At 40.7% G+C, this 27,927-nt stretch overlaps 1 protein-coding gene across 1 annotated transcript; it reads left to right on the top strand.

Moving 5' to 3' along the window:
- Positions 1 to 23,159, top strand: si:ch73-252i11.1 (uncharacterized protein LOC553517 homolog). Its single transcript, XM_047389509.1, has 12 exons — positions 1 to 837; positions 5,325 to 5,460; positions 5,644 to 6,619; positions 6,704 to 6,754; positions 6,833 to 6,959; positions 7,704 to 7,869; positions 10,383 to 10,503; positions 10,584 to 10,680; positions 10,802 to 10,874; positions 19,538 to 19,668; positions 19,841 to 19,992; positions 20,328 to 23,159. The coding sequence occupies exons 1-12, from the start codon at positions 491 to 493 to the stop codon at positions 20,951 to 20,953; spliced, it is 3,003 nt and encodes a 1,000-aa protein (XP_047245465.1). The 5' UTR covers positions 1 to 490; the 3' UTR covers positions 20,954 to 23,159.
- Positions 23,160 to 27,927: the final 4,768 nt, after the last annotated feature.

The raw sequence follows: 27,927 nt of genomic DNA, 5'->3' as shown, positions 1-27,927 counted from the left end.
TTCCCTTTATTTTTTTGAGCAATGTATTTTAGGTCTGGACTTTGAGTAGGCAATTCTAAAATATGCATATGCTTTGATCTAAAACATTTAATTGTAGCTCTGACTGTATGTCCACAATGTTCTTCCTGAGTTGTCTGCTGTGACCTGTCCGGTTTCTAGGAAATTCTGTTAGAAAATAGGAGACTGTTTTAGGCTAAAGACATAGGAAAATCGTCTGTGACTGAATAAGGAAATATTTAAGCCTTTCATCCCCGTGCTAAGGTCCCATTAATACTGACTTTTGGTTTATGTTATTATTGTAATTCTTCCGATTTCACAGGATTCACTTTTAAAGCACAGAAAAACTCTCCTGAAGGCCCTGTAAATCATCATGCTGCACCATGACGCCCTCAAGTGGTGAACTGCGGCATTACGACATGATACCCGTCTAAAAATAGTTCAGTTTCGGTTTCCAATCAGCAGAAATGATACCGAGCATTTCCCACTCTCCATGAACCGAGCGCCTCCGTGTCCACAGCTGCACTCGTCAGGGCGGAAGGGTTCTTTGAGGACACGCAGAGGAGCAATGGAAGCTGAAATATTAAAGTTCATCTGCGCTAATCAAGGAGCAGTCGATGCTGAAGATTTGATGTGCAATCTTTTCCCAGGGGAGTCCACGACTGATGTGGTTTCCAACCAAAACAAGTTCGCCTTGTGGTCGAGCAATGGTCAGCAGAGAGTTGTGGCCCGGACCAGCCTGAAACTGTGCAGGCAGAAAGACTGCCCGGGGGGACCATGCAGGGGGTTACACCTGTGTAAAAACTTCCTCTTCAGCGGGTCCTGTCAGTTCCTCCTCAGGTAAATAAGACGGTGAAGCTGGGATTGTTGACATCTGCTGGCGAAGGAAACGAGCAGTTTGTCACTTTTTATATCAAAGTGTGAACATATTCAGTTAAAACTGATGTTGCAACAGCTGACTGATCGTCATTGTTACATTTATTCGTTTGCCTGGTTTAAAGGCCTTATCGCCCGTGGTGCGTTCACGTGCTGTTGCTCGTTATTGGCTTTCCGAAGCCTTATAAATAAACGGAAAAGAAAAAAAAAAAAACATCTGGAAAAAAGTGCCTTATACCCTCAGAATCCAAGTAATCCATGTTTGAAAGTTTTCCAGACGGATGCATTCTATATTCTAAATTAGCGTAGTGACGTCATTGGTCAGGTGCTATTCTGCTGAAGGCGTAGCTGGCTTTGCCTGTTCTTATAATCACGCGCCCAAGAACACGTCAGACAAAAACAAGCTGGTAAAGTCCAATAATGCTTTGGTAACTTTCTAATGTTGACCAGTAACGGATAAACAAACAAGTAATCATTTTAGTGTAACATAATAAATATCACAACAAGCCATTTATATAGATGAACAGCATTTTAACTCAGCGTGATTGTAATTCCATATTTAATAAAAAAATGAACTCACTGGAACAAAAAAATCTAATTTGTCCGTTTTCTCATATTCTGAAACTTTATCTTTTACTAGCAAAGATTATGCTTTACCCGTGACGTCACCCGCCTTAAATCCTCGCGTTATTTGCAACATCAGGCTCATAAAGCCATTAATTAATGCAACAATTTATCCAAACTAGTCAAAATTTTAGATGAACTGCTTTATCTCGATCCTTTTCTAGTGGAAAAAGTACATGGGGCAGAAGGACCAGCGTCTCCTACAGTCACAAAACTAGATGCCTGAACAGAATATGAAAAAACAAATCAGTTGTACCGGTTAAAACCTGTAGACGTATTCTCAATGTAGTTTACATTTTTAACATACTTCCTCTTAAAAATATTGTTAAAAGGAAGTATGTTAGTCAAATGAATAAACGAATAAATGCAGGTAAAATAACGCCTTTGGTTGTACCAATATTATGTAGGTTAAAAAATTTGTAATTAATGAAGTGTTGCATTTTAAAATCCATATTAAACAGGTAAAAAGTTGTGACCCAAAACAGAATTCTCATAGAAAAATTGTAACTAAATCCTGCATGGTTTTTAAAAATACCAACACATGAATTCACTAAATGTTCTTTTATAAATGCTTCCTTTTTTTTTTATATTTTAGTGGCAGGAATAAATATTAATCACTTAATACAAGTCTTAAATCTTTTATTTTGCCAAAATTCAAGTTTTGTTTTGTTTGAAATTATACATTTTCCCCACCAATAACACCTATGGAAAATATTATGGAATAATTATTCAAGTGCACCTTCTAGATCAAGCTCAAATCTATCGATATAGCACATTTGCTTTTCTAAAGTGCTGTATAAAGTGTAAAAAGAAACGTACAACACTAGATTTAGAGAAATACAGCACTTAAATATGAGAAAACTGAGCAAAAGCTAAATTGAATAAATATATGTACCAATAGATAAATAATTATGATTGATATCCCAACAACTAGTGTTTAAAGCCAATGTAACAACGTGTGTCACAGTGTGAACCTTTATACTTCATCTGGAGCTTTACGATCAACAAACCATCATTTATTAGCCTCCCAGATCGCAGCTCAAAAGTAGAGATGACGAAACTTTCTCAGTGGTCACACCGAAGCTGTGGAACAACTTGCCTTTGCACATCTCAACTTCACAGGCTGTTCATAATTTTGAGGATCTTTTAAAAACCCACTTCTATTCTGTTAAAAAAATGGTAACATTTTAATATTCACCTTCACTTACTAAAAGAGAAACAACCACACTCAACTGTTTGGGAAAATGCACAGGACTTTTTTACTTGTGCAAGGACTTCAACAGACAGCACACAGTACAGTCTCACCCACAACACCCCAGTTGACAACATGTCTGTTGTCAGTTAACACCCTGATACAGAGAAGGTGTCTCTATTTATCTGCAAGTCTTCCGCCACCTGGTGCACACAATATTCATTATCCTAGAGTCTACAGTGAAAGAGCTCTTTCTCTGAGCTTGGGTGAGATGACATTAAGCAGATAACATTAGGCATTAGGCTCCTTCAGATACAGTCTCTTGAAGGCCACACGCTTCTGCAAGCAAACTCCTGCATATAAGATCATACCAGGTTCAGCTAGTACATAAAGCAATGCAACTTCAATGCTGTATATTTACAAAGTGAAAAGATTAAAAGATCTTCACATCATAACAATCACATTTTTCCAACATGTACTTTGGATGTTGGTTCTAGTTGAAGAGGTTATTTTAGCTTCTATTGTGCTATTTGTCATTCTTAATTGATCTATTTTACTGCATATGTCACTTTTTATTGCTTTTATTGTACGTTTTTTGTTTTTTGCTGTTTACACTACTTTGGTTTACTGTACTATTATGTTAAATGCTATAAAAATAAACTCCAACTTGAAAATGAATAATAGACATTAAAAACACATAAAACACAAAATGCACTCTAAAAACACGAAGCATCACAAAATGAAAAATTTTAAAAGGCAACTTTAAGAAAAAGCTAACACCTAATACCACCTAAATGACAAAGCTGAGAAGCATATAAACTAATCTTGTAGTGTAGCTGCATGATGGATTTATTTTTTCATAAAGATCCCATCACGTCACGGAGATTATATAGATGTTGAATAAAAGGTATCCAGCAAGGGAACCTTGAGGAACCCCATGTGAGATCATTGTTGGCTTAGGTCAATTGTAAATCCTTCTGGTATGTCAAATAGGATCGGAACCAGTTTAGCACAGTACCAGTCAATCCTACGTACCAGCCCATGCCTACCTAAATTACTGCCTTGCATGTTGTTTATATCAAAAATGGGAATAAGATTAACTTTCTGTGCCTAACATCAATAATTGGCAAAATTAAACTACTCCCACAGAATGCTTTAGTTACATTTTTATAATATCTCCAATTTGTTTTCCCTACCCAGCCCTGTGTTTATAGCAAACCTACTTTATACTGTGTAATTTCTGTAATTTGTCTAAGATGTTTCTGTACATCAGCAATGCTTTTTATAGAGTCTATATTTCATACCTTTTATTGTTTTGGTAATTTCTTACCCCCATTTTTGGAGTACAAAATATAGCCATCTGGTGTTTGACATTTTGTATTAATCCATACTTTCCACGAATCCAGCCAATGTTTTAAAGCAATGTTCTGTTATCTACTAGAAGGAAATTTGGTTATGGAACTCCAATAAATATTTTCTTTTAGCAGGAGTTCACTCAGATTATGATTCTTGATCAGGCCAAAGTAGCTGACTCATGTTTTATGTGTCAGCTGGCCCAAGTTGGGATCGACATCTCAAGAAGAACTACATCAAATAAAGTTTAACCATGCAAGATTTAAGCATTTTTATGACTCTTTATCTCCACAGTTAATGAAAATTCTTAATTGCAAAGAACAATAAAATGTTAAGCATTTGATTCAAGTACATCGATAGGAAATAGAGAAAGGAAGGGATGCAGTGGAAGGTATGTACAGTCTTCACCATAAATGAGTGCACCCCCTTTGAAAAGTAAGATTTTAATCACTATCTCAATAAACACAGGGATAATTTCCAAAGTTTCCCAATGCTGAGTTTCATTGAACACTTGTTTCACTCCATAACATGAATTCAAGGTTAATACTGTAATATACTTTGGATCACAAAATCAGCAGTTTTGCTAAATTAGTTGAAGCAAAAATGAATGCACCCCGCAAAAAACCCCACTACATCTAATATTTTGTATGACCGCCGTGATTTGTAAGGACAGCACCAAGTCTTATAGGCATGGAATGAACAAGTTGGCAACATCTAAATTTTTCTATTCTTCAAGAACAACCTCCTTCAGAACCTGGATGCTGGATGGAGAGTGATGCTCAATTTATCTCCATAATTCCCCATTGCTGTTTGATTGGGTTCAGATTGGGAGACATACTTGGCCATTCAATCACCTTCACCCTGTTCTTCAGAAATACAACAGTAGCTTTAGATGTGTGTTTTGGACCATTGTCATGTTGGAAAAGTGCATGACGACCAAGGGCACAGAGTGATGATAGTATCTTGCTTTTCAGTATAGAGCAGTAGATCTGTGAGTTCATGATACCGTCAATGAAATGTAGCTCGCCGACACCAGCAGCACTCATGCATCCCAGGACACTGCCACCACCAGGTTTCACTGTAGGAACCATGCATTTCTCTTTGAAATCTTCACCTTTGTGATGTCATACAGTTTTGAAGCCATCACTTCGAAAAACTGTGAGCTGCAGCATTTACAAAAATTATTTTCAAATTGAGAAACTAATCATTTTTGGAACAGCTCTGTTTTCTGGATGAGGCCATAATCTGTCATTAAAAAGCTGTGTGTGCTCTTTCACAACAGAAGAGGCTGCAGTTTCTCCCATGATCTGAACTCTGACTACAACCAAAAGTTACTGATAGAACATGAGCTGGAGGGACTGAGCAGGGCCGAGCTGTGTACTCTGCTGCTACAGAGTGACCACACGATGCTACCTTCCGTAAGTCCGACAACATTCACACTATGCTCAGAATATTGAAGCTGAGCGGCTTGCTTTAAGTTAGTTTGTTTTTGGAGGTGTCACCACTTTTTCAGGATCTTATCTCTTTAGGTATCAAATCAGCAAGAACACTAATTAAACTTAATCACACCCTCTTCTCTTCTTTTTGTCTGTTTTCATCAGATATGTCATGATTACAATAATGGTGAAGGAGTATTTGGTCGGTGTACGAGCGGTGTAGCTTGTGAAAGGCTTCACGTCTGTGAGAAGTTCCTGACCCAAAACTGCAGCTGCTTCCGGGCCCATGACTTTCTTGCATTTCAGCCAAAGTCAAAATTGGATGGCAAGATGGTGCCCGACAACATCAAACTGTCCTTGAAGTCCATTTACGCAAATAGAGAAACGTTGAGGATCTCCAGCAGAGGGGGAGCTAGTAGGGGTCGCAGGGGTAACCACAGCTCTAATGATAGGCGGGGTTACAGAGGAAGAGGAAGAGGTGGCAACAGGGGTAACAGGGGGCCTAGAGGCAGTAGGGGAAATAGAGGAAACTTCAGACACCAACCAACGCCTACCAGTAGTGACATTCAGGGTGACCTTGATGGGTGGGATCTGTGCTCTGAAGATGGATCTAGTTACAGTCTTGAAAGAGATTATAATATTTCCAGCAGTAACATCTCTGCTGATGGCTATTACATTGATGCAAAAAGTGACAGTGGCTTAATGGTAGAGCAGAGGCAGTGGATCCGAGGGAGAGGTGGTAACAGGGGGTTTAGAGCCCCCAGGGGGCATAGAGGAAACGGGGGGGACAGGGGAAATGGATGTAACCTCCAACAGCAACTACGATCCACTTCCTTTGGTGACATCTGGAGTGAGTTTGATGGCTTAAATCTGTGCTATGAACGTGGACCAAGTCAAAGCGAGAGTGGCCAGGGAGATCTTAATTCGTCCAACAGTGACGACACTGACACCACTGGCAACAAAAGTAGGAGACGCCGCTCAAAAAGCCGTAGTCGAACTTCAACAGATAAAGGGAGAGACGGCAACCAACAAGGGTTCCAAAGAGCCGCCGGCGTTGATGACCTCTGTGCTGCTGCTGGTAGAGAAGAGGGAAATGGAGGGGATGAACAGAAAAGAAGACCAAGAAACAAACCTGTAAAGGGTAAATACACAAACTGCAGAATGTACTATGGGAAGAAATAATGCATAAAAGAAGTACATTTTGTGTTTTTTTTGTTTCCATCAGATAAAACTGAGATATGCATGTACTTCATTAAAGGCTACTGTAAGCATGATGGTAAGCTATTACAAATTTTTCCCCATGCAACCTATTTTGCTTTCCTTGTGCCTCAAAGGTTCATGGTTCTGTTTTCAGACAAGTGTTTTAAAGCTCACGACAAGATGCCGTACAGGTGGCAGGTTCAGGAAGGCGATCGGTGGAACGCGTTGCCTGACAATGAGACAATTGAAAAGGAATACAGTGACCCAGGCAACACATACAGGTATCCTGCTCTCAAGGCTGCAGCATAAAAGCGAACGGACATTTGAAACTCAGCTGTCTCAGACAGAAAAAGTGGCTGCTTTTATGTGGTTTCATGAGAGCTTGTAACAAAGGTCTCACAATATAAAACCATCATTATACTTCTTGTCAAAGTGATGTCTAGTGTATTAGCATGGGATTTCTCCTGGAAAACTAATTAAAGCTGTTCCTATGAGCCCCAAATCAGAAAGTTAATGGTTTAAGTGTGGCAGCCATGTTGGATTCTTAGTTCAGGGTTAGCTAGCTCTGACTGAGGTAAGAATCCCAGTGTCGGCTATAATTGTTGTTGTCCGATATTCATGTGATTGACTTGGAACTTGCAAATCATGTCTTCCAAGTGCAAATGAACATAATTCAAGGACTCAACGTCCCAGTCAACATCTTCTTCATTGGCCTATATTCCAGTCAATTTATCTTTATTCTTGTTTTTAGTGCCCCCACCTGACCCCTAAAGTTAAGCAAATGGTGTAGAAATCTTTTTGAATTGCCTTTTTTATTAATCGAAATGTTAATGTTTTGCGCAACTTTTCTATGAAACAAGATGGAAGCACTCAAATATGAAAAAAGCCCTGAAAATATGAAACAGACATCTACATCAAATAACTCCATCAATGATAATGATGCGTTTAACGAATATAGAATTACAGAATGTATTTTCGTGGCAGTAACTAAATTCACTAAAACACTGTCGTTTTGTTTTTTGCAGCAGCAGCAGTCCGCCTGTGCATTTTGACACAATGACGCGTGGAGGGAACAAAGTACGAAGGCTCTCTACGGTAAACTCTTTGGTTGAGCCGAACTTCATCCACACCACGGAGTGGCTCTGGTACTGGCAGGACGAGTTTGGGAAGTGGAACTGTTACGGTTCAGATGTGAGTACATGAAGTCCATAGATGCTATCTAAACACTTGTGTTGCCACAAGTTTTTGCTCATTTGGTCTCCAAAATCAGAATGCAAAAAAGCTAGTTGTAAAACCGTTAATGACTGTCAATTCAATCATGAGGAAAAAGTAAGTACACCCTCACTGCTTCTATAAGATGGAAGAGGAAAAACAACAAACTGGTGCTGCTAACCAAATGAAGTTGATTAACAGAGCCTCGGCAAGTGTGATCACATCTACCGCTTGCTTGATTGGAGCTTGTAGGTGGGTTGCCAAGGTTGAAAGAAAACAGCAGTAACCACAGAGAAGCAATTGTTTCTGCGCAACAATCTAGGAAAGGTTATAAGTCCGTCATTCTACAGTCCACAAACATTATTCACAAGTGGAAAGTATTTTACATTAGCAATTAGCCATTAGCCATCCCAGTGTTTTCAACCCAAGGTCAGAGCTTGCAGAACCCTGAGAAACTGCAGAAACAACAGCTCCATCCCAAACTTCACAGGCCTCAGTTAGTGTGTAAAATGTTAAAGTTCGTGATAATAAGATTAGAAAAAGACTGAATAAGTGGGGTTCAGTTGTAAGGATTTTTTAAAGATCAAAAAGCCTCTTCTCCCTTAAATAGAACATAGCAGCATGACTTAGGTTTGCACATTTGCATCTGAATTCACCACAAGACTTCGGGAACAATTTGCTTTTGGACAGAGTAAAGCAGAGATGTTTGGCCATAATGATGAAGCACTACACATCATACCAAGTGGTGGAAGACTGATGATTTTATTTTTTTTTTGTACCAGCATAAGTGAACCATGAAGTCCTCTGCTTAACAAAGTATTACAGAGTCAGATGTAAAGCCATCTGAAAGCTTTTTAGAAATTGGATCATGAAACAGAACCGTTCTAAAAATGACAGCAAATCTACAGCTGAATGGCTGCCTGAGGAAAAAATGATGGTGCTGCTGGGTTTGAGCCAATGCCCAAGCTTTGACTAGTCTGCTATGCTGGGTCCTGAAAAGAGCTGTGCTGAAATAATGTTAGCAAACCTTGTGGAAGGAAAACAAAATGTGGGACGAAATAGCTTCAAAAAGACCAGAGAGACTGTTTTAGTTATCCAGAAAAGAACTACTGAGGGTTTAGTTTTTTCCACTATTGAACTCAAGAAATTTCATTAGGAACACTAAAATATGTTAAATGTTGCTGATTTGCCACGAAACAATTGGCATGCTGCGTATTTTTCCAAATATCCGAGCACCAACAGTCAAGGTTTGTAGCCTTTGCCCTCAGCAACGCCACGTCACAATACCTGCATAGCACTTCCTACACGTATACCTGGTTTGGCCAAAAGCAGATAAATGTGTAAAAAGTCAGTGTGGCAGCCGAGCTTGTACTGGAGATATGCACAGTGACACGATGCCTCAGCAAGCAAAGGCAGATGAGGTGATTCGGGCTAAAAATGGCCACCATACCAGTGCTATAAGGGATGTTTTTCAGTCTTACAAAAACGCTGACTCCTGCCACCTTAGAAGGAAACGTCTCTTTTATAGATTTAGACTTGAGTGGACAAAATTAATTTCATTTAAAATCACAAATCTTTAAAATTACAAATGTTATAACAAGTGATTGTGCTACTCTTTTTTTCTTCCTATTAAACTAACGTGAATTTCACACTTCAATTTTTCAAATGAACCTTTTTTTGGTTTTCAGAAATGTAGAAAACAAATTTTAACAAGATAACTTGTGGCATTTATTCAAATAAAAAAAATGACATTATCAAGAATTTAAAAAATAAGTATATTCTCTTTATAAATCCAGTTCTTTGAAGGCATAAGCGGTTTGATGGATAACATCAGGGAACAAACAGCTTCATGAAAACCAAGGAACACAGCAGACGAGTCAGGGAGTTCAAAACTGGGTTAGGTTCTAAAATGTTTCAAACTTTAAACATCCCACAGAGCTCTGATCAGTTAATCATTAGCTAAACATACATGTTGGGCAAGGAGAGCATTAATCAAGAGTCCCATGGGAACTCTGGAGGTGCTGCAGACATGCGTAGTTCAGGTGGGAGAATCTATCAACAGGTCAACTATTAAAATATATATATATAAACTATAAACTACAGCTTCGCATCACCATACCCATAGTGGAACATGGTAGTAACATGGCAGCAGGCTGTGGGGATGCTTTCCTACTCCATAGAGAGGGATGCTTTGTAAGGACCTGTATACATGGTAATATATGAAAATAGTTTTAAAAATGGAGGTGCCCAAAACAAATAAATCTGCTCTGTGTATCATTCTGAATTACTTCAAATAAAATGGTATGGTTTTCATTTCCAACATGCGTTTTAAGACCGTCAAACTGTGAATGATAAATGTGACACATTTCTGCAGTTCTAACCCACTGAACAAAAGACATCAAGGCTACACGTAATGGGAAATTTCCTGCTCGGTCTATCATATGATCTACTTCTCCATATACTGAGAGAGAACCACCCATACTGTGTTGCAGAGCACTGGAAGGAAATCAGCAGACATCAACAGCGCAACGCTGGAGCAGAAGTTCCTGGACAATGAGAATGATGTAGTGGAGTTCTCCGCTGGCTCCCAGTCTTATTCTCTTAGTTTCCAGGGTAAACACAAGTCTTTGTGTTTTAAAAATGCATTAAAGAAAATAATCTTGGCCTCATATAATGTTTTTTTTCTCCTTCAGACATGATTCAAACAAACAAGCGTTATAGCACTAAGAGGCTTGTGAGCAGACGTCCTCAGTTTGTCTCTGCCGCAGATGTCCGAACAAAGAAAGTGAGGTAGGCTGAGGGAAAATGTTCTAGATTTGCATCAGTCCTCCTGTCCTGAATGTGTTCTCTTTGTTTAAAAATTTTTCAACTAAGTCAAAGTGAAACTAATCCTCCGCCTTTCTTCCTGCAGAAGGCCTCCAGCTAATTCTTCACCTGTGCCAGACAACTGGGACAAGACACAGATTCCTCTAACAGGATTCTCGGTATTTTGAATTCACTTCAGGCGCCTATTTCCTACCACTCCGTTATGCTGGGTGGGAAATAGGATTTGGGGAATTATTTTCTTTTTCAGATAGAATAATAATGTTGTTAAAGTTCAAATGATCTTTCCTCTAGACTCTAAAGGACTAAGTCACCACCGCTATTTAACCCCGAAAGACGAGGGACAAAATCAGCAAAATAATGATGACAACTAAAACTGGATTGTCAAAAGTGTTTGTCTAACTCTTTGTTTGAAACCAATATTTAAGACACTTTTATTACACGTTGATAATAATTTGCATTTGTGGTTTGGATTCAGTTTTAGAAAGGTGTGTTGTAGATGGTCGGATATCCCCAAACCCTTACTGAGGTTTCCTTAGTTAGAAGTACATACAAAAAGTCAAGCACTGAATTTCCATTAAAAAGCAGATTATTGTTGAATACTTGTCAGATTATACCAAGTCAAGTATGATAAGTGGTGTAGAACTGTTAAATGAGAATTTTGTGCATCTACTAAAAGATATATCTCCTCAAAATGCACTTCCAAGCAAACTTTATCTGATGTTGCTTATAGTTTGTCCACATTGGAACTATGCATTATGGAGGAATTTAAAGGGTGACACGTACCGTTTTTTATGCATGTAACTAACTCCCAGGGAAGAAAGCATCCAATTCTCTAAGAGCAGCATTATTTGCGACATAGTTCATGCTGAATATTGAACGTTTTCTGAAAGCCGGTGATAATTGTGATGTAGAAAAATGAAGCAATCTTGGTGCATTCCTGAAGAGGGCAGCAATGTCAAAAGGAATTTATTCTCTTTTTACAATAAAAAGTCTGATGGTGAAACAGGGTTCAGTAATCTACAAATAAATGAGGAAAATTGAGCATAAAATCCTGTGTTTCTCTTTGTAATTTACAATCCAAACCATATGTTTTTCCAAGATGCATTGGCAACAGGGTGCAGCTTGGTTAAAGGGATAAATCGCTACCTTGTTTAGAAACACCATCCTAGTTGCATTTCCCCCATGCAGTGAGATGTTCTTACAGTTTTCAGGAATTCCTCAGTTCTTACTCTATCTGGACCTAGAGCTCTATATGAATATATTTTTTCTTTTCTTAAAATCGTATTTAGATTTTGAAGCAAAGACAACTGCAGCGAATGAAAATGGCTCACGAATGCACAAGTTGAGGTTTTGGGTCAATACACCAAACTCATACCAGCTTTTCGTACCTGAGCTTTGCCCTTTTATCCCTTCCTGTTTCTACCCTTTACCTGTAAACAAACCACTGTTTAGTTCTCTTTTACTTTAGCCTAGTATTTTAATAAATTATGGAGATTTTCATATTTTAAACAATGAACACCTGTCCTAGACCAAGTTACAGATTCCAAATTGGTTTTGTGTTCTAAACTGCGTATAAACAGTCCTTCACTGTATTTCTGCTGAGTCAGAAAAAACAAAGCACCAAATTGGATGAACAACACAGGATTTTCTTATTTGTTAAAAGGGTAACGGGGTATTATAAAACAAGACATGGTCACAAAATAAAATAGCAGCAGTCCCTAGACATTTAACATTTTAGTCCCAATTCAACAATGGTATCTGCTCAGAACTGGAGTCAAAGACTGTGTTGTAAGTACCGACGTTTGGGTCAATGGAAGATGGTAGGTAGGGGAGCGTAATTAAACACATCTACGCCATTCTGTGGCAGGAACAGCATGGTGCCCTAAAAAGACTTGTCTAAACATCCTGATATATAGAGAACTTCTGCATTCTTATCTGTGAAACTCAGTTCTTACTTTGTTCCTCATGTCTTACAACATTGAATGAAAATGCAATGAGAATAAAATAAAACAATTTCCAATATTACAGAGATAAATAGTTGTGGAAATCTGACATAATTTAACTGTTTTTAAGTTTCTAAAAATGCTTTCATTCCCCATTTTAAATCATTTAAATTAATTGAACTCAAATAAAATGTGAAGAGATTATGATCGTTGATCAAAGGAAAATATTAATACAAAAGCAACTTCCGCTAGTAGATGTAATTCATAGAAGTCATATAACCCCATTTCCTAGACTACAGGGGATATAAAAAATGAACACAACCCAGTTAAAATCATTTCAAAACATATTCCATGATTAATGTCACTCTGTAACAATCAACTAAAACCTGAGGGATTTTGAGTTAAAACCGCTCCTTCACGCCGGGGTTCACACTGAGCGCGGTGCAGATGCGGTGCAGTCGTGCTGCAGAAAGCCACTCATACTGCCCTGCGGCCACCCCGGCCCGGCTGCGAAAACGGCGCTCCCGAGACCAGAAGTTTACGTGGGTTCACGTGCTTTCTGGGTATTAACGAGAGAACGATCCCAAACGGTTAGCAAGTCTCTAGAAAGAAAGCCCGTATTTTGACCCCGTGTCACCGGTTATGATGTAATGTTCACGTTTCGGAGCGTATAGGCAAAACCAGAGAGGAAAATCCCTGTCTGGTCCTTTCTGTTGCTGTCCCTCTAAAAGAGTAAAAACAGCTATGGATTTAGTTTTCTATGGCAAAACTTGTTATCCGTGGCATAACTATCCTTTTTCATCCTCAAACAGCGCCTTGTTCCCTCGTTTTTCTGTTTTTTGTCATTTTCTTTACACTAGTCAAGTTGGCGTATGTTGGTAAGTTGATTTTATTATGAAATTCACCAGAACTCTCTCCTGTCTCGCTTCCTGTTTGGCTGGTAAAATTCATGAACTTAACGCAGAAGCTGCTACGGCGTCCGGTCAAACTTCCTTCTTGCGGAAACAGTTCGTTGAGCCGCACGGCCTCGGTAACCGCAACCGCACTGCACCGTGGTTGTGAGTGTACACATTGATTTTAATGATTTGGGTTCCCTCACCTAAGCTGCACCGGAACTGCACGTTCAATGTGAGCCCGGCGTCAGTGTTAACATCAGCCTCATGGCAGCTTCCCTGACCAGATTCCCTCATTGCCAGTTTCGTTATAGTCACTGTATCATGGTATATGTTGCAGATTTTTATGTGCTCTAAAAAATACAAATGAGCAAATACCAAGAAAAATGCTCTCGGGATAAATGACCTTTATTTAAGGTTAATCAGACTGTTAGTGATGAACTCGGGCTAACATTTTATATTCACTGTATGAACAGAAGATAGAAAATCACTTCCCAATGCAGACAGATCTGTTTTGTTCCCAAAAAAGGCTGATATGAAGCCACCAATACTACAAAGGTAGAAAAAGGCAAAGGGAAAAAATGGCCTACACCAGTTAGCTTATTATTAGTGCGAATTGATTTGTAAATCCAGTGTAGAGTTGGAACTGATGGTCCATGCAAACAGACAGGAGGGATAAATTAGTCAATATAAAGTCTAAGTGGCTATTAGTTATTGGGACTAGCTAAATACAATGAACGCAGCACAACTTAACATAAAGAGTAACCATGCTTTTTCTTTTTGTCTGTGTCAAATTATAGATATTGTATTTACCACTTTAAAACAAAAAGCATTAAAGGAAACAAAATGTCTTTTTACAAACTTACATCTACTGGATCTATAAAAGGCCTTTGTAGCAATGTCATTTATGTTTTTGGTTGGCTGTATATTTTAGGAAGCTAGAATGTATAGCAGTTAAATAAAACAGATTGGTGTCATATCTGTGACTTTTTTTTTGACATACTGTATATATATCCTTCAGGAACATTCTCTCGTAATAACAATTCCATATTTTTTCCAAGTTATTTAGTAACTCCATTTGCCTTATGCTAAAAAGGTGTGTTTGTGTGCTCAATTAGGAAAGGTTATGTCATATGTACACTCATAAATAAACTCCTGTCTGAACATTTTTGTGACGCTAGTAAGTTTTTTTTTTTTTCTGACATTACATCTTTCCAGTCCTTCAGCTCTTTAATGTTTTTTTTTACTGCTACGATGACTTTGTCATTGACCAATTTGTATTTTGAGCTACATGAACTGTAATTACAAAGAAAAAAGAGTGCCCCTAACACACTAGTGTGTTAGCCTTGTATTTCCACTGGGTAGGAAGATATGATGCCTTTGGTAAATAATGGACCAGCATCACCTTCCTACACGTTTGAAACTGTAGGACGTATAAATATATCACCCGCTCAGTCATGCTGCCTTAGATTTCTTTGGACATGTAGATAATTCCACAGCAAGAGCGCTGCAACTTTTTTACATAATGTAAATGTGCAACACTAAATGTAAAGAACTGCTGCTGCAATCTCACAGCGATAACCCAATAATAGCCTGACCTAATCGCATGATACACTATGCAAACGCTCTGTCTGCGCTGATGAAATATTTCTGAAAGATTTGGTAAATATTTATTTGACCACTTGGGGGCACTCAGGGCTTTGAAATTTAATTTCCAGGTCATTTGTTCGTTCGTCGTCTTCCGCTTATCCAGGACCGGGTCGCGGGGGCAGCAGACTCAGCAGAGACGCCCAGACGTCCCTCTCTCCAGACACCTCCTCCAGTTCCTCCAGGGGGAGCCCAAGGCGTTCCCAGGCCAGCCGCGAGACATAGTCCCTCCAGCGTGTCCTGGGCTGTCCCCTGGGCCTCCTCCCGGTGGGACGTGCCTGGAACACCTCCCGAGGAAGGCGTCCAGGAGGCATCCGGTATAGATGCCCGAGCCACCTCAACTGGCTCCTCTCGATGTGGAGGAGCAGCGGCTCTACTCCGAGCCCCTCCCGGATGGCCGAGCTCCTCACCCTATCTCTAAGGGTGTGCCCAGCCACCCTACGGAGGAAGCTCATTTCAGCCGCTTGTATCCGTGATCTCGTTCTTTCGGTCATGACCCAAAGTTCATGGCCATAGGTGAGGGTAGGAACGTAGACCGACCAGTAAATTGAGAGCTTTGCTTTTCGGCTCAGCTCTCTCTTCACCACAATGGACCGGCACAGCGCCCCCATTACTGTGGCAGCCGCACCGATCCGTCTGTCGATCTCCCGCTCCATTCTTCCCTCACTCGTGAACAAGACCCCGAGATACTTAAACTCCTCCACTTGAGGCAAGAACTCCCCTCCAACCTGAAGAGGACAAGCCACCCTGGAGGAGCTGATCCTCATCCCAGCCGCTTCACACTCGGCTGCGAACCGCCACAGCGCATGCTGTAGGTCTTGGCTAGAGGGGGCCAGCAGGACCACGTCATCCACAAAAAGAAGAGACGAAATCCACTGGTCCCCAAACGAGACCCCCTCCGGCCCTTGGCTGCGTCTAGAAATCCTGTCCATAAAAGTTATGAACAGGACCGGCGACAAAGGGCAGCCCTGCCGGAGTCCAACATGCACTGGGAACAGGTCCGACTTAGTGCCGGCCATGCGGACCAAACTCCTGCTCCGCTCGTACAGGGACCGCATGGCCCCTCATAAAGGGCCCCCAATTCCATACTCCTGGAGCACCCCCCACAGGTCATCACGAGGGACACAGTCGAATGCCTTCTCCAGGTCCACAAAACACATGTGAACCGGTTGGGCAAACTCCCATGAACTCTCGAGCACCCTGTAGAGGGTATAGAGCTGGTCCAGTGTTCCACGGCTGGGACGAAAACCACACTGTTCCTCCTGAAGCCGAGGTTCGACTATCGGTCGGACTCTCCTCTCCAATACCCTGACGTAGGCCTTACCAGGGAGGCTGAGGAGAGTGATCCCCCTGTAGTTGGAACACACCCTCCGGCCCCCCTTCTTATAAAGGGGGACCACCACCCCAGTCTGCCAGTCCAGAGGCACTGTCCCTGACCGCCACGCAATGTTGAAGAGGCGTGTCAACCATGACAGCCCTACAACATCCAGAGACTTGAGGTACTCAGGGCGGATCTCATCCACCCCCGAAGCCTTGCCACCACGGAGCTTTTTAACCACCTCGGTGACTTCAGCCTGGGTGATGAAAGAGTCCAACCCCGAGTCCCCAGCCTTTGTTTCCACCACGGAATGCGTGATGGCAGGATTGAGGAGATCCTCGAAGTACTCCTTCCACCGCCCGATAATGTCCTCAGTCGAGGTCAGCAGTCTCCCGCCCCCACTATAAACAGTGTTGGCAAAGCACTGCTTCCCCCTCCTGAGGCGCCGGACGGTTTGCCAGAATCGCTTCGAGGCCAACCGGTAGTCCTTCTCCATGGCCTCACCGAACTCTTCCCAGGCCCGAGTTTTTGCCTCTGCCACAGCCCGGGCCACAGCACGCTTGGCCTCAAGGTACCCATCAGCCGCCTCAGGAGTCCCACAAGCCAACCACAGCCGATAGGACTCCTTCTTCAGCTTAACAGCATCCCTTACTGCCAGTGTCCACCACCGGGTTCTGGGATTGCCGCCACGACAGGCACCGCAGACCTTATGGCCGCAGCTATGGGCAGCAGCATTGACAATAGATGCGGAGAACATGGTCCACTCGGACTCTATGTCTCCAACATCCCCCGGGATCTGGTCGAAGCTCTCCCGGAGGTGGGAGTTGAATACATCCCTGGCCGAGGGCTCCGCCATGCGTTCCCAGCAGACCCTCACTATGCGCTTGGGCCTGCCAAGTCTGCCTGGCTTTCTCCTCCTCCAGCGGATCCAACTCACCACCAGGTAGTGATCAGTGGACAGCTCAGCCCCTCTCTTCACCCGAGTGTCCAAAACATGCGGCCGAAGGTCTGATGATACGACAACAAAGTCGATCATCGACCTCCTGCCTAGGGTGTCCTGGTGCCAAGTGCACTGATGGACACCCTTATGTTTGAACATGGTGTTCATTATGGACAATCCGGGACTAGCACAGAAGTCCAATAACAAAACACCACTCGGATTCAGATCGGGGAGGCCATTCCTCCCGATCACGCCTCTCCAGGTGTCACTGTCGTTCCCCATGTGGGCGTTGAAGTCCCCCAGCAGAATAATGGAGTCCCTGGGAGGGGCACTATCCAGCAACCCCGACAGGGACGCCAAGAAGGCCGGGTACTCTGCACTACCACTCGGCCCGTAGGCTGAAATGATAGTCAGAGACTTCTCCCCAACCCGAAGGCGCAGGGATACTACCCTCTCATCCACTGGGGTAAACCCCAACACGAGACGGCTGAGCTGGGGGGCAACAAGCAAACCCACACCAGCCCGCCGCCTCTCCCCGTGGGCCACTCCAGAGTAGAAGAGAGTCCAACCCCTCTCAAGGAGATGGGTTCCAGAGCCCACGCTGTGCGTGGAGGCGAGCCCGACTATTTCTAATCGATATCTCTCGACCTCCCGCACAAGCTCAGGCTCCTTCCCCCCCAGCGAGGTGACATTCCACGTCCCTAGAGCCAGCCTAAGCATCCGGGGATCGGGCCGCTGAGGTCTCCACCTTCGTCCGCCACCCAATCCTCTTTGCACCGGTCTCTCACGGTTCCCCCTGCAGGTGGTGGGCCCACTGGGGGATGGCCTTGCGTCTCTCGTTCGGGCTTGGCCCGGCCGGGTCCCGCGAGCAGCAACCCGGCCACCAGGCGCTCTCCGATGAGTCCCGACCCCAGGCCTGGCTCCAGGGTGGGACCCCGGCTCCGCCGTACCGGGCGATGTCACGTGCCTCGATATTTTGTTCTTCATGAGGGGTTCTTGAACCATTCTTTGTCTGACCCATCACCTAGAGCCTGTTTGCCATGGGAGACCCTACCAGGGGCATTTAGGCCCCAGACAACATAGCCTCTAGGATCATTTGAGCACTCAAACCCCTCCACAACGTTAAGGTGACGGTTCAAGGAGGGGTTCCAGGTCATTTGATCCCTAAATATGATGACTTCAAAGTGAAAGTAACAAACTCCATCCGGATTCTGTTGAATACTGTATTTCACACCCTTGATCCGAATACACATGCACTATGCAGAACACGAGAACATCAAAAGCTTCACATATACTTGAAAGGTGCGACCAGACTTTATGTTCCTAAAAACTCAATTATCTTAAGTTTGGACCTGTGCAACATGTTCTTCATTTTGCCTGTGTATCTCACAAAAATGAGTAGACCCTTCACATTTTTGTAAATATTTTGTTATGTCTTCATGGGACAACACTAAAGATGCGAGACTTTAATACAATGTAAAGTAGTACAGCTCGTACAACAGTGTAAATATGACTCCTCAAAATATCTCAACACAGCCATTAAGGTCTAGACCACTGGCAACAAAAGGGAGTATACCCCAATGTAATAATGTCCAATTAGCCATTTTCCCTCCCCATTGTCATGTGACTCGTTAGTGTTACAAGGTCTCAGGTGTGAATGGGGGATATAAATGTTTCCAAAAATGTTAGGAGTGTTCTCACTTTTGTGGGATACTGTACATAGCAAAAAAATAATGTGGCAGGAGCTTTCAGTGGAGGACTAGGCTGAAGTCAAAGCTTTGGGTGAAGCTAGGTGTAAATAAATAATAGTTATTTTATGCTTTTACCATATAGTCCAGATACTGATGATTGCTGTGTTTTTTAGGAAGGAGACTCCACAATGTCCTTTTTACATTTTATGGAATCTTTTAACGTTCATGTACTTTTTGCAATTGTTGCTTTAGATGATCCTATTTCTGCTCCAGTCTTCATATACCTTCTATATTAATTTCCATATTAAGTCAAATATTTGCTCCATCCAAGGGGTTGAACTTGTCCTGGTGACTGCCACTGAAAGCATTCCTGTTTCTGTTTATTGTAGAAGGTCGCCCTCCCGCGCGCTTCGGATGAATTTAAAAGGCTCAAAGTACTTTTTTTTTCAACCTTGAGAGGCTTCAATATTGTCAAGATAGAGAGGATTCAGAACAAAGCGCTTTGGGAAGTCTTTCAGTGGTACGTATCCTGTTTAAACCATCCTAGGATGGTTTTATACTGGTCGTTCATTTTATTTTGATATCATTTTTGCTTCCCACTGTTATTGGAGTTATTTTTTTCCTATATAATATAATTGAATATAATATAATAGAAATCACTTAGAAATAACTTGCAACCATTTAACTTAAAGGCAAAAGAATCAGATGAAGAACAACAACAATGGATGTGAGGTGGAAGAAAAGCAACTTTTTCATGGCACCAACTCTAAACATGTCGACGCCATTTGCCTCAACAACTTCGACTGGAGGATCTGTGGGGTTAATGGAACAGCTTATGGAAAAGGTGAGTTAAAGATGACAGTTCAGGGCATCTACAGCACCCTCCCATATCATCCCATATACATAAAAATATATTTGATTTACCATACTAACACATCTAACAACTGTTTTTATGTAAACAATACTTAAATACTTATTTTTGAGTGGGAATTTTTATATTAGTGGAGGCTCTAAAACATTCTTATTTTAATATGATGTTTAACATGAATTGATTGATTTCAAGTGGTCTTTACAGGAAGTGTTACTTTTGTGCAGACCTAAGAAATCTGCTTTATTTTTCAGCCACAGAAGTTGATGCTTGTTCTGTTTTCTCACTCATCTCTTTGTTTTTAATCCCAGGAAGCTACTTTGCCCGGGACGCTAAATACTCCCACAGTTACACTGGTGACTCTGATGTAAAAACCATGTTCATCACACGTGTGTTGGTGGGGAGCTACACAGAAGGGAAGTCCAGCTACGTCCGGCCTCCTTCCAAAGACAGTGGAGACATAAACTTCTATGACAGCTGTGTCGACAACATTGCAAACCCTTCCATATTTGTTGTGTTTGAGAAGCACCAGATCTATCCTGAGTACCTGCTGCAGTACGAGACCACACAGCTGGCAGTCAACAAGCCTAGCACATCTGTGTCAGTTCAGCAACCGAAACCAGTGCCTTCATTTAAACCGCCAGTGCATCAACCCAGCATAGCGTCGTATCAACCCAGCATAGCGTCGTATCAACCCAGCACAGCGTCGTATCAACCCAGCACAGCGTCGTATCAACCCAGCACAGCGTCGTATCAACCCAGCATAGCGTCGTATCAACCCAGCACAGCGTCGTATCAACCCAGCTCCTCATCATATCTATCCGGCACAACCTCCTCCCTGTACCAAAACAGACCTGCTTACCAACCTTCCCATTCTTCCTCATCTTCATCCTCAAAACCAAATACCAAAAAATCAGATGCCTGCGTTATAGCTTAAAGACAGTGGAGAAATGAAAGCGGTGGATGTTAATAGTTGAGGAAGTTTATTAAAACCTTTTCATATATCATCTGAAAAAAATTGTGTTAAAAGGGGCAATCATAGTTTTTGGTAAGCTTAAAGAAATATTTGTATATTATCCTTACTGAGCCTGTATGTCAAACATATTCCAAAAACGGAAGGAAAATTACAAGCAAAGGCAAATTTGACAACTTTGTGAAAATATTTCATTTTAATTCTAAATTTCTTATTGCAGTAATTTTTTTCATTTAGTGCTTTTGTTACCATTAGTGGGCTAACTCGGTGAAACAGTACATCAGAGAGGTACTCGTAATTAAACGCTGCTCTGCAGACCGACGCTCAAACCCTGCATAAAGCTGGATTGCTAGAACTTTAATTGTTGTGACTGACTTTACGTACACTTTGTATGTAAAGGGGCTCCATTTTGGAGGAAAACACTACTAATGTTGTCGTCACTGCTGATTACACCACAACACCAGCAGGCTGTTTGACGGGATAAATACAAAGGTCTCGGCCCTGTCCAAGCAAAAACTATTTGACATTTGTAAAAGGATTCTCATAATCACAGGAATTTTATTAGGAATCTTTATCTGCAGGAAAGCACTAAAACAGTCCCGTGGGGGTGGCGCTGTAATATTTCTATGATTAAAAAAAACAAAGGCGACATGGAGCAAGCACATAAAGTTTGCTCTGTTGGAATATAGCATTCAATTTCAAAACATTTTGATTTGGATAGCTACACGAAAAAACGTAAGAGTGACATTTCATAATGTTTTTCACTCTGAAATCGGTTTCCGGCTCTTAATAAGCAATTTGTTTGTGGATTAAAAGCTGAAACAATAAAGAAAAAAAAGTTGCATATTCTAATAAAATCGTTTCCGTGTGAACGGCACTCAGCTACACTTTAACGTTTAGAAAATGGACTTCGACTACTTTAATGTATGAGTGCTCAATGTGTCAGATCAGACAAATAGAGAATTCTTGTACTGTTCTGACTGAGAGACATCACAAATAACATGGTGGTTTCCAACCACCCTAACTTAGCGTATTTAATGACATGCGTAATGTCTTTGGTGACCAGTTAGCCAAACTGTATTTACACTGTCTACGGTTGGCATATGGAAAAATACTGTAAAGACGTAGAGTAAAGACGTAGTATGCATGAACAGACATCACATTGGTTTGTCACCTGCTACGGTTTAATAAACAACAGCAGATCCATTTTCTTTGAATGTATCTTCTAACAGCCAGTAGAGGGTGACTAAATCACTTGTCATTCAAAAAAATACATAAAACTTTGACCTATCTGATTGAGTATGTGGCAAATGAATGATTTCACACTGAGTTTATGGTGGAGGGCTATAATGTCTCAGGTGTTTTGCCAAATGTGTCGCTTCTTTAACATTAATCATTTTGTACGTTTAGATTCACATAAACTGCAAACAAACCTTAAGCTTTGAAGTAGATTCACTGCTTTGCTGGAGCTGCAGTTTCTCTCTACGTTGAACAAAATATTCCATCAGAAGTTGGTTATTTTCTCTTATTTTGAAATGAGCTTTGAAAATAGAAACATTGTGCCTGTCTGTGTCTCCAGTGGCATGACAAATTATTGCAGACACTTACTCAAGTAATTACCTGCACTGACTGCTCCGTTTGTTTCACACTTTATATATATATATATATATATATATATATGTTTAACACTGGTTCAGGATTAGCAAACTGCTCAGTTTACTTGCCTTGACAACTGTCACTTTTACAGCATCTTCTTATCTTACTTTTTGGGGGGTTTTATTCCAAGCTTGTTTTGTCTATTTCAGAGCTGTGAAGTTTGCTTAAAAATGAATTGACATTTAACTGTAACAACATTCTTGTGATGGCTCTCTAAATCCTCTAACTAATTCTTGTTGGTTTAGTTTTTGAATTAATTTTGTTAGTTTTAATCAGAAGTACACTGAAGTAGAGCAATACATGTATGCAAACCTGCCGTTTGTCAAGCCATTAAATTCGTATGTATAAAGTAATTTGTGAGAAAAACAATAAGGGCTCCTTGATTTTAGTTTTTCTTTTAAGGTAGCAGATTAAGTAATGACTTGATTACAGGTTTTTCCAAAACTTCTTGCTAATCTGTTGTTACATGTATGCTTCCATCTGTGTCTTTTCAAAATAAAACTGTTTCCTATTACGAGCTTGCATCTGAGTTGTTATCTTCACCAGCTAATAAAAGCTGAGAGGAAATGGAACTGGTAGATGTATAAGCGCCACTGAGTTGGATGACTTGAATGTACATACAGTGCCTTGGAAAACTATTTACATCCCTGGAACATCATTGCATTGCAACAACAAAATTCAGTGCGTTTTATTGTGGTTTGATTTTACATACCAACCCAGTGTAGCAATTAATTGTGAAAGAACATGGACACATGGTTTAAAGAACAAAGCATTTGTTAATTTCCAAATCTGTAGGTCTGATCTTAAAGAGAACTGCAAATTTGTATTGGTGAGATTGGTGCATCCCTAACGCTGAGGCATGTAACCAGTAAGTACTGTTAAAAGTCCATTCAGCCAGTATTAAACTACATACTCTCTCGAATAAAAGAGCTGGTCATCTTCAATTTTAAAATTGGTCTTGCTTAAACTTTGCAGTTGTTGCATAAGGTGGTCCTTCAAAGTATTCATTCAGGGGAGCCAAACAGAAAGGTACTCCACAGATTTTTATTTGCAAAGAAATTTGGAAAACTGATATTTTCCTTTAGCTTCATATTCATGAAATTTGTTGGTCTACCAAATAACAGCCCAAAAAAATACAAAGGGGTGTAAATACTTTTGCAAGGCACTGTAGTTGAGTTTATTTGAGGTCGCTTATTTCCTCATCTCATTCATATAAAGAAAAAGACAAATGGTTCTGACTGTAGATGAGATTACAAACAGACAATTCCCGGTGGGGAAATGGATTTGGCTGTCTTGTCCACTGCATCCATTTATCTGCCTGCTCTGCTTCATTATGCCTCAGCAGCCCATTAAGATGGAGCTTTCCTACGGGAGCCGCAGCTGTGCCCTGCAGGATGCAACAGCCCACCCGGTGGCAGTAAATATCCACTGACATTAAACAGCCCAAGCAGCCACTTTTTGTATTGTGCACGACGTGGCTTCTGCTGTGTGGTTCCTGGCTGTTCTTTAACTGGTCGACTGAGCAGACCCCCATCCTTTCCAACACCAGACTGCTAGGAGCTTCCCATCCTCAGCCTGTTGGAAAACCCAGTTTTTCAATGCATTGCTAAAACACATGAATTAAATATGAGTCACTTTCCTTGGTTTCTGGGCTGCCCTGACTGTGTTTGACATGTTTCTGCTGAGTCACAGTGGTTTAGTACATGTTGATCAGCTGATTATTAAAGGGCCATGGTGACATGCTTAGGTTTTGTATGCAGTTAGTAGCTGAAGGTGCCATATGCAACCTGCCAGTCAAAATATACACCAATACACATACAGTCCACAAAACACTGTCACTGCCTGAGAAAGCATGGACGAGTATTGAATTTCATTAAGGTTTAGGTATTTTCCAGGTCTGGGTGTCTATGGAATAAAAAGCTGAATATGTAAAGATTATTTTTCCAGACATGTCTTGTGATCTGACTCAACTAAATATCAAGTGCCATATTGACCATTGTTACATTTGGAGTAAAAAGGGAGGCTTGCAAGCATGAGAAAACCATCCCAACAGTAAAGTACAAAGGTGGCAGCATCATGCTGTGGGATGTTTTTGCTGCTGGAGAGAGGATGGGATATTATGTGGAGATATTGAAGCAACATGTCAAGACATCAGCTTGGTAGTTAAAGCTTGGGGACAAACAGGTTTTCCAAATTAACATAGACACTAAACTGGCTAATTAGTTACAAAGTGGCTTAGGGACAACAAAGTCAATGTGCTGGAGTGGCCATCACAAAGCCCTGTTCTTAGTCCCATCAAAAATCTGTTGGCAGAGCTGAAGAATTGTGTGTGTAAGTGACTTGGCCTTCAAACCTGATTCAGTTCCACTGGTTCTGTCAAGAGGAATGGGCCAAAATTCCAGCAAATTGTTTAGTACTTTAGATCTTAAAAACAGAAACATATTCAGTCCGGACCCCTTAAAAACAATTAACTATTCCTCTAGTTTAGGATGGAATTGCTGTGAATCAAACACCAAATGTAGCATCACTAACCAGCCGCGCCGGGCATCCTTGTTTCCTGTTAGTGCTTATGCTAAGCTTAATGGGAACTGGAGTGTGCCCAGTTCCCATTGGCTGAAAATAGAAATAGGTGTTCATGTCACCACCAGAAGGAATGGCACCCTGTGAGGGGAGCCATATGAGTTAAATCAAAAACAGCCCCTTTGTGTCATTTTATTTTTTGAGGATTGTTCCTTTTTATGTATCATTTGGAGACACCCACATGAGATCCATAGAGAGAGACCGCTGGCCTCTCTGAGGTTATAAGTTCAGCTTCTTCGTGCTGATGTATCCTCCTTTGACTGGGTGACAGCATTTGTATTGCTCATCTTGGTTGCTGCTTCTTGTTTTTTCCAGATGCACACAGAAGCAACAGCTGTTTCACTGATGCAAAGCAAAAATGGGCAAAAATATGCATCTTTAAATAGCCAAAAAAATGCTTGAAGCTTGAATGAATCAGCAGAAAATATACAATGCATGAGTTTATAAATAACCAGGTTCCTGCTGATGAGGGGCCTCTGCTGCAGTGCAGTATTAAAACTGGAGTTAATAAGTCAAAATTTGCAGCATGTGTTCATGTCATCCTCCACAGGGCTGAGAGTTGGACCACCACTTCTTATTAACACGTAATTAGCCACAACAAAATTTAGGATTTGTTTGTTCAGTTTCCCTTCATCCGGCTTTGTGTTTGTAATACTTTTAACAAATTTAGGCTCCAAACATCCTGTTAGATGAGCTGTAAAACTACAGATATTAAAGAAAAACGTACATACTTTGAACTCTTTCTGTTAAAGTAGAGTACGTCTATGTCGTTACAGTTAGTTACACCAGTGACAGGAGCGGGTCGACCGGTTCTTTTTTCCTGCCAGTCATTAAATATTTACATTTTCTGCTTGACAGATTCCTCAATCATTTGATTTTCCCACCAGTTTGCTTCTTAGTTAATCATTTATCATGAGGCATCCATGGATGAACATGATCATCTGCAGGCTGTTATGTTTGGAAAGAGTCTGATTTTAAGACTCCCCTTTTAGCTCAGTTATGGTCATAAGATCTGTGTTAGCACTTTACACAGCATAGATTTTGTCCTGTTATACCTCAGTTTCTGATTAACCACTAGGAATGATATAGTAATTGTTTTTTAACATACCAGAGCCTTGGAAATATACTCACAACCATTGAGCTTTTCTACACTTTTCCACTTTACAACAATCAGGTTCTATGTATTTCATTAAAATTTTGAAATGTGACAGACCGATAGAAAGTAACACTCATTGTGAAGTGGAAGGAAAATTACACATGATTTTAAAAATCATTAAGTCAAAAAAAAAAACATCCCCACAGCATAATGCTGTCATCACCATGTTTCACCTGGTATGAAATTATAAATGTTTTTTATACAATCATATTTAGTAAATTAGAACATGTTCCAATGAGGCTAGTTTTGTCAGATTAAAAATATCTTATAAAAAACAAACAGCCTTTTAGGCAAGTATTAAACATACTTTTCATTAAGCCTACATTTCTTTTATTGGTCTGATGCAATATTCTGATCTTAAATGTTATGTTTTCACTGAAATAAATTAACTTTTCAATAATTTATTTAATATTACTCTATATGTAAAATGAAAAAAAATATGTGTACAAATTTCACTCCCCTCTGATAGTCCTCAAAAAAATCCAGTGCAACAAATTACCTTCAGAAGTCACCAATTAGTTTTTTTTTTAATTGCAAGTGTATTTGTAATCATCCTCTTTAATTTTTATACCTCTTAATAAAATAAAATGCATCCAGAAGTTCGTTAGAGAACATTGGTGAACAGACTGCATCATGAAGACCAAGGAAAACAGCACACAGGCCAGAGAGGACAATATCCCAAGCTTTGAACATCTAACAGAACTCTGTTCAATCCATCATCTCAACATGAAGAGAAGATGGCAGTGAAGTGGTTAAAAAATAATTGCAGTATTAGGTAGAGCATGAATGTAGTATGAAATTAACTGCATCACTGCATTTGGGTTAACAGAAACAAAGTCACTCTGACATAATGTCAATGGAAGAGCGGCACGAGCATAGTTACTGATGAATCAAAGCCATAAAAGGTTCTGTTTGTCATGATCCTTGGTGCTTAGATTTTGTATTTCGTATTAAATTAACAATTTTTTTTAACTCCTGGTTCTTACGTGGTCTTTTCTTCAAGTTTGGGTCAGTATTCTGATTTTAATAGCAGTCTTCAGAATTTTATGGTGTTGGTTCTTTTTGTGTTTTGGTGAGTTTTTCTGTGTATTCATTCCGTGTTCCTTAGTTATTTTCTTTCAGCTCCCAAGTTTATTACAGCACTCAGCAGAAGTGCATTCAGTTAGGGCTCCCACAGAGTTGGGCATACCTGGCTCCGCGGACGTCCTCGCTGCCCACAATATGACCAGCCTTAACTTAGACTCAACTGGTTCCCATGCTACGGATTCCATATCATTCCTAAGCTTGTCATTTTTTTCAGTCCTTGTTGGATCCTTCTTCTGTTCATGGCTCTTCTGAGTTTTTCTGGTTTTTGTGTCATTTAAGTTCTGGATTTTTGTCTTGTATTACATTTTATACTTCAGGAGGCTACACCTGCATTTTGGGTCCTTAAAAACCTTTAAATAGGACACCTTTTTCACAAGTCTGGTCAGATAAGATCACAACAATTTGGTCTACAGACTAAATGCTGTGTGGCAAAACAAAAAGGGATTATACTATTCATGTT

The sequence above is a fragment of the Girardinichthys multiradiatus genome, chromosome 17, assembly GCF_021462225.1.
Source record: "Girardinichthys multiradiatus isolate DD_20200921_A chromosome 17, DD_fGirMul_XY1, whole genome shotgun sequence".
Classification (NCBI taxonomy): Eukaryota; Metazoa; Chordata; class Actinopteri; order Cyprinodontiformes; family Goodeidae; genus Girardinichthys; species Girardinichthys multiradiatus.
The sequence above is the reverse complement of the archived record's forward strand: the minus strand, read 5'-3'. Positions and strand labels throughout refer to the sequence as shown.

Coding starts and splice junctions, on each gene's coding strand:
- si:ch73-252i11.1 (XM_047389509.1), top strand. CDS start 491: ATGAACCGAGCGCCTCCGTGTCCACAGCTGCACTCGTCAGGGCGGAAG. Junction 6,620..6,703: donor AAGAAACAAACCTGTAAAGG/GTAAATACACAA, acceptor TGTTTCCATCAG/ATAAAACTGAGATATGCATG. Junction 7,870..10,382: donor GGAACTGTTACGGTTCAGAT/GTGAGTACATGA, acceptor ACTGTGTTGCAG/AGCACTGGAAGGAAATCAGC.